The sequence below is a fragment of the Palaemon carinicauda genome, chromosome 30, assembly GCF_036898095.1.
Source record: "Palaemon carinicauda isolate YSFRI2023 chromosome 30, ASM3689809v2, whole genome shotgun sequence".
NCBI lineage: Eukaryota > Metazoa > Arthropoda > Malacostraca > Decapoda > Palaemonidae > Palaemon > Palaemon carinicauda.
The window spans coordinates 20,453,039-20,461,415 of NC_090754.1; the positions used below are offsets into that span (position 1 = coordinate 20,453,039).

General features: G+C 34.5%; 1 protein-coding gene across 1 annotated transcript in view; it reads right to left on the reverse strand.

Annotated features, from left to right (window-relative positions):
* Window positions 1–506: 506 nt before the first annotated feature.
* LOC137623425 (glutamate receptor-like) overlaps window positions 507–8,377 on the reverse strand; it is a 16,876-nt gene continuing 9,005 nt past the window's right edge. Inside the window, exons 2-8 of the mRNA XM_068354259.1 lie at window positions 6,386–6,470; window positions 4,246–4,464; window positions 3,095–3,222; window positions 2,862–2,983; window positions 1,634–1,859; window positions 922–1,067; window positions 507–774 (exon numbers count right to left, since the gene is read on the reverse strand). Coding sequence (XP_068210360.1) covers window positions 649–774; window positions 922–1,067; window positions 1,634–1,859; window positions 2,862–2,983; window positions 3,095–3,222; window positions 4,246–4,464; window positions 6,386–6,470 — 1,052 coding nt within the window. The 3' untranslated portion in view covers window positions 507–648. The remainder of the gene's footprint in view (window positions 775–921; window positions 1,068–1,633; window positions 1,860–2,861; window positions 2,984–3,094; window positions 3,223–4,245; window positions 4,465–6,385; window positions 6,471–8,377) is intronic.

Below are 8,377 nucleotides of genomic sequence, written 5' to 3' on the forward strand. Positions count from 1 at the left end.
GTGTATGCGTAGGTAAGGTAAACTGAGCCCTAACCGAGCGATCCAATGTAGTCTTATCTGGCCAGTCAAAGGAGCACATAACTCTCAAACAGTAGTATCTCAGTTGGTGGTAGTGCTTTGGCTAACCTACTACCCACTGACTCTGATGCTTTAATATCTGTGGAATTAATTGTTTCTTGTCTACTTTTGCAATCTTTAAAATTTTTTTGAGTACTTAAGATAATAATTGAAATGCTTGGTAGTTATACTCGAATTTATCTATTGAGAAATCTTAGAATATACTTCAAAAAGGAGTTTTGAAACGGTTGACAGAAAATGACTGTTACAGTTAAAAACAAACTGAAGACTAAATTATATTTTGAAAAAGTTTAATGAAAAAGTTAAGGCCAAATTCTTTTTCACTCTGAAATAAGAAATATTTACAGCGATAATTTTTCCATGAGACAAATTCAAAATGAAATGTATAACGATATTCACAAAAGCTAAATTAAAACAGAAGATGTATGGTCTTTTATGAAAGAGTTTAATTGACATCATAATTGATTTAAAACCAGGTAAAACATTTAGTTTTCTGAGTGTTGATTAAGCAACAGGCACAACTAACTATATGTATGAGGCAAACTCAATGACTCATATCTTGAAATAGATTTAAAAAGGGATACTAAGAATAATTACTCTTTTCATTCCTTCATTGATGCCACTGGTAAAACTCGCTGAAGGATCTTGACTTTTAAGTATATCCCAGATCTGTTTGTATATGACTTCCTTCGCTTCCTGCGAAAAGGAAAGTTGATGAGGATTCAGTTTTGTATCCTTCTGAGGATATGGTTTCAGTTTTAATAAGCTTCAAGTACAATAAAAATTACTTTCATAATGCTTTTTGAAATAATGCATAAATCCTCTTGCTCAAGGGAGGCATACCTTAAAAAATTCTTCTGTGCTGGTGCCTCCTACCATGCCAATGGTGAATCCCTCTTTGGTGGCCCTGGGAAGGTCGGTCAGGGAATCAATAGGAGTCTCATAGGATGGAACAGCCAAAACAGCTGTCAGTACCCCAGAGTATAGAGCTGAAAGGGAACAATGGCTGGATTTTTTATTTTTTATTTTTTTAGTAATAAGTAGCCCCGCGCCTCTTTCTCTCTCTCTCTCTTTTTTTTTTTGTACTTTTGTCCTTTTTGAGAGGATGAATCTCTCTGTTGTGTTGAAAACTATGAGGACTAGGCGGTCTCTTGCTAAGGAATCTAGACACTCAAAATTTAATATCTTATACTTGGATGAAAGGCTACTTATCGAATCACGAAAGATACATAATTACACTCCAGTGTGCTTTGGTTCATTTATAGTTTGGTACATAAAGAAAAAGCATAAAATACGAGACTAAGTCATGGCTGGGCTTGACATTTTTATTAATATATTAGAAATATAAACGGAACCTTATTTGGCATTTGTCCTTTTGGAGTGAAATATTATAAGATTCTTTTAAAATCCTTCTGAAATTAAACTTCCAATGACTAAACTAAAACTAAATAGGACATTTTCATTTTGCAATTAGCTTCTCAGGAAAGAAAATAGTATTTTACGCAAAGTATTGGAATGAATGAAAAAGAAAGTCATCAATAGATGCCAAATTCACCTGAATATATGACACAGAAGAAATACCAGGTGAAAAGGATAAACCTCGTTGGCCAAGATTCAGCTTCAATGTAGTTACCCTGGTTGGCCATGTTGCGGAACATATTGAAAGAATACCACTGGAGACTTGGTTTAACATCAGATGCGAGGTATTTGCTGGTTAATAATGAGACTAAATATGCAACTGGCCCCATGAAGAGAACAGTCGTAGCAAAACTGACCCAAACCTGTTTTGAAATGCAAGAACGTTTATTGGTCAAAGGTGGGGAAAAACGGTTGTAAAAATAATGGACAGGGTAATTCATATTTTATTCTTTGTTACTAGCTTAGTTCTCCTGCATATATTGTTGTTATCACTACCACTTCAACTTTTCATTATTACTAGTATCATTAATGTTTCTATTATCACTATCATGAAAATCAAAAGTCGTAAGTTATACAATGAAGCCATCTCAGGCTAGATTAATCATGGCTCATCATCGAGTGGAATATATTGAACATTGTATTCAGAAAATACAAGAGAGTTCGAATTTGAATATTTTAATCGTGCAAAGGCAAATATTCACATTTCTGAGAGCCTTTATACCTAAATCAACAGTTTCAGAATTAACCCTTCCATTTAATTGTGGTGTTTCTCTTTGCAGAATACTGGATTTTAGACCTACTTGGAAAATAACAATTAAATCGGCTATCAGTGATCCCAGGTTACAATTAGACCGCGGTGAGTTTTTTTCTTTTTTACCAAGAAAATCTGGGAATAATATCAATATGACTTATTTAGAGGGTTAAAAAAAATCTCCCACAGAAAAGACAGTCATTAGTTTTAGGATTCAGTGGCTATCTTACAGCTTCAAAATATGTCTTAGTGGAAATCAAAATGAAATAATTAGAAAGTGTTATTTGTAGGTTTTCTCCTTGAGTTGAACGTTGCATTAGCAGACAATGGTTGATCAGTCAATCTTCCACTGGAAGGAAGAATTTTCTCTGACGAATTCAATCACCACAATTAACTGGGTAGATGAACGAGAAGAAAGTGAAGCAAAGAGTTGAGTAATCTGCTGTTACAAGATATTCCACGGTATCTTACCAATGCTTTGAAATTGACTTCAGTTTTATTGTTGATGCTTTGAAACAAGTTGCATTGTTCGGATTTACATTTAGAAACGAGTTTCTACACTCAAATTGATACTTTGAAATGAGTTTCAGAACTTCTGCAGGTGTCTACGTACCTGAAACTGATAAGGGCTCAGGACAGCAAGGGCTCGATTCTTCTCTTTTGGGAACCTTGAAAACAACATGGTACTTGTCGCCAGGTATGGACCTGTGAAATCAACCACCCTTTCTCTCTCGCCTGTGAAAAAAAAAAATCATATCTGAAATTAGCAATTAAAATTCATACAGCAGTCGGAGAATTTTTCATGTAACTCTTACAATATCATTTATGATATATTAGGCAACTTACGTGTTATAGCAATGGTCCCAGCTCCAAAAGTAACTTCTCGTCGGGCCACCATCCCAATAATTCCTGTGGCAGTGCCATTGGGCAAAACATTCCCGAAGGAATTATCAATGGAATGAAATGCCTTGTACCTGGAAGAGAGATCGTTGGTTGTACTTATAAGGGATTCCCAATAAATAAGTAAAAATCGTTTAGTTAAGGAATGAGCGACCGAACATTTTTTTCTATATTTGATGTGGAAATGTTTGCACTCCAGTCAAATTAGAAAGGAATACTATGACTTGAGCATGATATAAAACAAATACAAATATACTTCAATCCCTTTCAAAATAGTAAAAAAATACCGTTTAAAATACTAGAATATTCCCAAACGTGTATAAAATGTTCTCCAAATGCTAGACTTACAAAAATTATGGCGTCTCTTGTAACAAGGCCATTTTCATCACCACGCTGGCCGCAGGAGCCTTTAGTTTGATAGTTCACAGCAAACTAGCCTAGTATGCGTGGCTGTTGCTAGTACAGCTTTGCTGATCTTGGAGATGTAGCCTACTAACCCTTTTACCATGTTAGGGTCTCCACACTCAGAAACACAGGGTCAAATGTATGAAAGCTTCGGTTAAATGTAAAGCATAAGGCTTCGTTTATTACCAAATTATTATAGTCTTGCTCATGTATTTGTCTTTTCAGGAAGTAGTTAAGGCTAACACTCAAGTACTAAGGTCGATTAGCAGTCAAGGAAATACTATCTGTTCCCTGTCATCGCTGCGTGGTTCTCTATTCGTTTGATTAAGTTTTTACTGTATTATATGTCGTACAGATGAGTTTACAAAGATAGAACAAAAAGGAAATAAAAGTTAAAATGGTTCAGATTAAACAAAACTCTGAAATACATCTCTGGTACACAAAGCACAATATGGTGGTGGTCTAAGTTTTCAGGAATACACATAAAAATATTAATGAAGATAACTAAAAGAACGCTGTCAAAATAAATGAATAGAAATAACCATTTCAGATAAAATGCTTTAAAGTCATCAGTATTTTATTCAGTGGAAGCACCCAGAAAAATGGAGGTACTCTAACCCAAGAATATGACTGCATTCCCATACAAGGGTAACCATTGCAATATTCAAACACTGGCTGGGTTCAACACTCACGTGAAATTCAAAGATGAACTCAGACAATTGATGATAGTAGCATCTCCACCCGAAACGATCTCGACACTTCCATCTGGGTAACGGGGCCCCAAATCGATGATATGAGGCAAGGGCGTCACAGCAAGTGTTAAGTGGCGACCATTTAGGCTGTAATGGTGAGGTTCATTTTCAGGGCTTCCCCAAGTCAGGTGCGTTAGACCCTCAGCGTCATATTTGAATCTGTTCAATCAGAAATATATATATTAAAAAAAGGTATGTATTATACAGTCGGCGTCAATACTAATGCAACACATTGCAAAATTAATCGTACATAGCTCGTTAGAAACTAGTGGAGTTGTCAGTTAGTATATTTTATTCCAATTATTGTCATTCTCTTATCTGATAACAAGTATCAGTGATTAACTGTAGAACCACAGAAGGCATTACCCTTGTGAATGGTCAATGTTAACTCAATAATTGTTTATTAAAGAAAAGAAAAAAAAAACCCTTGTACAAACATGCGCTCTCAATGTGTGATATCGAGTGTTCACCATTCAATGGCAGCTGGAACCGCCAAGTGCATGACGATTGGCCTAATGTGATTGTAATTTACTTTTATAGTGCTATATTGAAAACTTTTATGATTTATTATTATAAAGCACTGAGAAGTTTAGCATCTGATTAAATAAAATATAAATAAGATCTAAGTTGGTGTGAGACAAAATCTAAATCCAAGTTTTATGCACGTTTAACTAAATTTTAGAAAATCTAATATAGTAGGGTAAGGCAATTTTGGACAGAGGCAATTTTGGACAAGTAAGGCAAATATTGGGCAGATGCAATATCTCTAAAACTATTTATAATTTTCGAAAACTATAATGCTATTAGAAATTGCCCAACCATCTACTTTATAAATATTAGTATGTCGGATTTTTGAAAAGTATGAAGTACCCCTAAAATAATTGCTGAATATGGGTGTCCAATAATTGCCTCACCTTCATTTTAGGGTTTCTCGGAAATAATACATGAAATTATTTTCCCCCCCCAAAAAAAAAAATTAGTGGATGATGCTAAAGGAAGGTTTAAAATAAAAAATGAATGAAAAAATTTGGAATATCTAGTGTCCAATTTTGCCTCGCCTTGAAAAATGGTAAGGCAATTCTGGACACTCAATTAAAAAAAAAAAACATCCAATTCATAATGTTAAGTTATTAAGTAATAAATTTTGTAAACTATCTATCTATCTATCTATCTATCTATCTATCTATATATATATACATACACACATATATATATATATATATATATATATATATATATATATATATATATATATATATTCTTAATCATTTTAATTAGAAATATACTGTAAATAAATGATAGTTCTTTGAAAATATTTTCTATCATTTATTTCAATAAAAAATCATATTGATTTATAAGAAAATAAAAAAAGAAAAAGTTTTCTTTTCATAGAAAATGATAATCAAACCTATTACTAATGAGAAAGTAGGGACAAGTACAAAATTGGAAATAAATGTGAACAATTCAATATATACTATAGCCATATACGTGAAAATTTAAATGCCTGAATATATGACGGGTCTATTTAATTCAACCGAATGCTCAAAACAGCTTCAGTTCTTCTAAATGTGGGACTAAACATTCCCTTTGAGGCATGGGTTCCATAAATAAAGGACCATTAATTCCATCTGTAATTTGAAAAAGGTATGTATCCGTTTGGTGCTATGGATACTCCTCTACTCCTGATGCCTGGCAGTAGATCTTACTGGAATTAGTATGGACCGGCTGGGGTCACTTGCCTTATTCAGATATGCACTGCGCATCACTAAGAAACTGGCTATTCTTTGATGAATCTAGCCAATGAATCCTCTATGAATTTAGTCAGTCTGTGGAAAGCGAAAATGAAAGAATTGCCCCCAGTCCTGGGCGTAGCGGGTTGCTAAGAAACTCCCGGTTTGTAAATACTAAAGAAAAATTGAAAATTAGTAATTGGAATCTTAGAACCATGAATCAAACTGAGAATTTACAGCTAGTAGAGAATGAATTTATGAAATATAGTTTGGATATCGTGGCCCTAAGTGAAACACGTTGTAAGCGGATTGATAAAGAACTCTAAGACCAAGGCAATACATATATCTACTCAGGAGGAACAGATGGAGGTAGAAGAGAAGGGGTAGGAATGATGATGACACCAAGAGCAGAAAAGGCATTAACCAAATGGAGAGCTGTAGATAGTAGATTGTTACTTACAAAAATTGAATCAAAGCAGTGCAATAAGAGTATTATAGTTTGCTGTGCGCCAACAAATGATTCCCCCGAAGAAAGGAAAGATGAATACTTTGAAGAACTGCAGAGTATAATAGATGAGAACCTAGAGATATGAAAATTGTGATTAATGACTTCAATGATAAAGTTGGAAGAAATAATCAAGGGATAGAAAATGTGATGGGTGTTGAGGTTCTGGACGAAGTTGCAAATGAAAATGGACACATTTTATAAGTTATTGTTCAACAAACAATCTTGTTACTGGAGGTACTCTTTTCCAGCACAAGGAGATCCACAAATATACATGGACTTCACCATGTGGGAATTACAAATATCAAATAGATAACATAGCCATTGATAAAGAGAGAAGGAGGACTCTGAGAAATGTAACAAGCTATAGAGGTGTTGATATTGGTAGTGATCACCAGCTCCCCATTGCCACACAAATATTAAAACTGAAAGCACCCAACAGAAATGTAGATAGAATACCTAAGTTTGATACAAATAAGCTTCTAGAGGATGAACACAAGAATCTTTGTAACTGAATATAGGAATCGATTTACAGTCTTAAGAGACTTTAAGAGACGAAGTTTTGGGACATGCAGTTACAAGGAAAAAACCATGGATATCAAATGATACTTGGGATACTATAAAAAGAAGACAAAGACAGAAATTGATATCTGAAAGTTTTATAGGAAGTAGTGAAAATTACAAGGCAGAGCATGCCAAGTATTTCAGTATTGATAGTGAGGTCAAAAGAAGTATCAGGAATGATTGGAGAGAATATTTAAACAGGAAAGCAGATGAGGCTGACAAAGCTAAGAATTCAGGGAGTGGCTTTGTTGTAGGAATTGCTCATAGAATTATTAATGAAATCTCTACGGGAAAAAAGAAGAAGAAGCATATACCCATCACAAAGAAAGATGGGTCTGTTATAACAAAAGAAGATGATGAAAGGTAACGTTGGATTGAACACTTTAGTAAGGTCATGAATAGGAAATACGAAGGGAATAATTTGGTTGATATACCTGAAACCGATGAAGACCTTGATGTGCCCATGAATGAATTAGGTGTGTTTGAAGTCTAAACTATTCTTTAAAAAACTCAAAAGATGAAAAGCCCCTGGATACGAAGGAATAACTGCTGAGATGATATTGCCTGAAATGAGGGGACTCCGAGATTACCTACAAGATTATTTTGTAGAATGTGGCGTGAAGAGGCAAAGCCTTATGCATGGGAGCTAGGAGTGCTGGTGAAAATGACAAAAAAAAAAAAAAAAAAAAAAGATCTGACTAATTGCAATCATTAGAGAGGCATAACACTTACGTCAGCTGTCATAAAAATATATAGAATGCTCATTCTAAAGAGACTAGAGAGAAAGATTGATGAAAAGCTGAGAGATGAACTAGCAAGATTTAGAAAAGGTAGAAGTTGTACTGACCAAATTTTCATTTAAGACATGTTGTACAGCAATATGCAGAATATAGAAATCCCCTTTTGATGGTATATGTGGGCTATGAAAAAGCTTTTGATCATGCTTTGGCAAATTTTGTGGAGAGTCCTGCGTCATTATGGAGTTCCTCTCAAATATGTAAATTTAATTGTCTGTTCATGAGCATAGCAAATGCAAAGTTAATGTTAGTGGCATCTTATCAAACGAATTTCCAGTGAACAATAGAGTACTCTAAGGGAATGTGCTGTTACCTATGTTGTTTATCCTCCTCATAGATTTTGTAATACATAGATCGGTTGGGGATGGTGGAGAAGGATTGGACTGGACTGGTAACAGGAAATTAGCAGACCTAGAGTATGCTGATGACGCTGTCCTAATTAGCAGAACACCACAGGGCTTAGAAAGCTTGCTTAC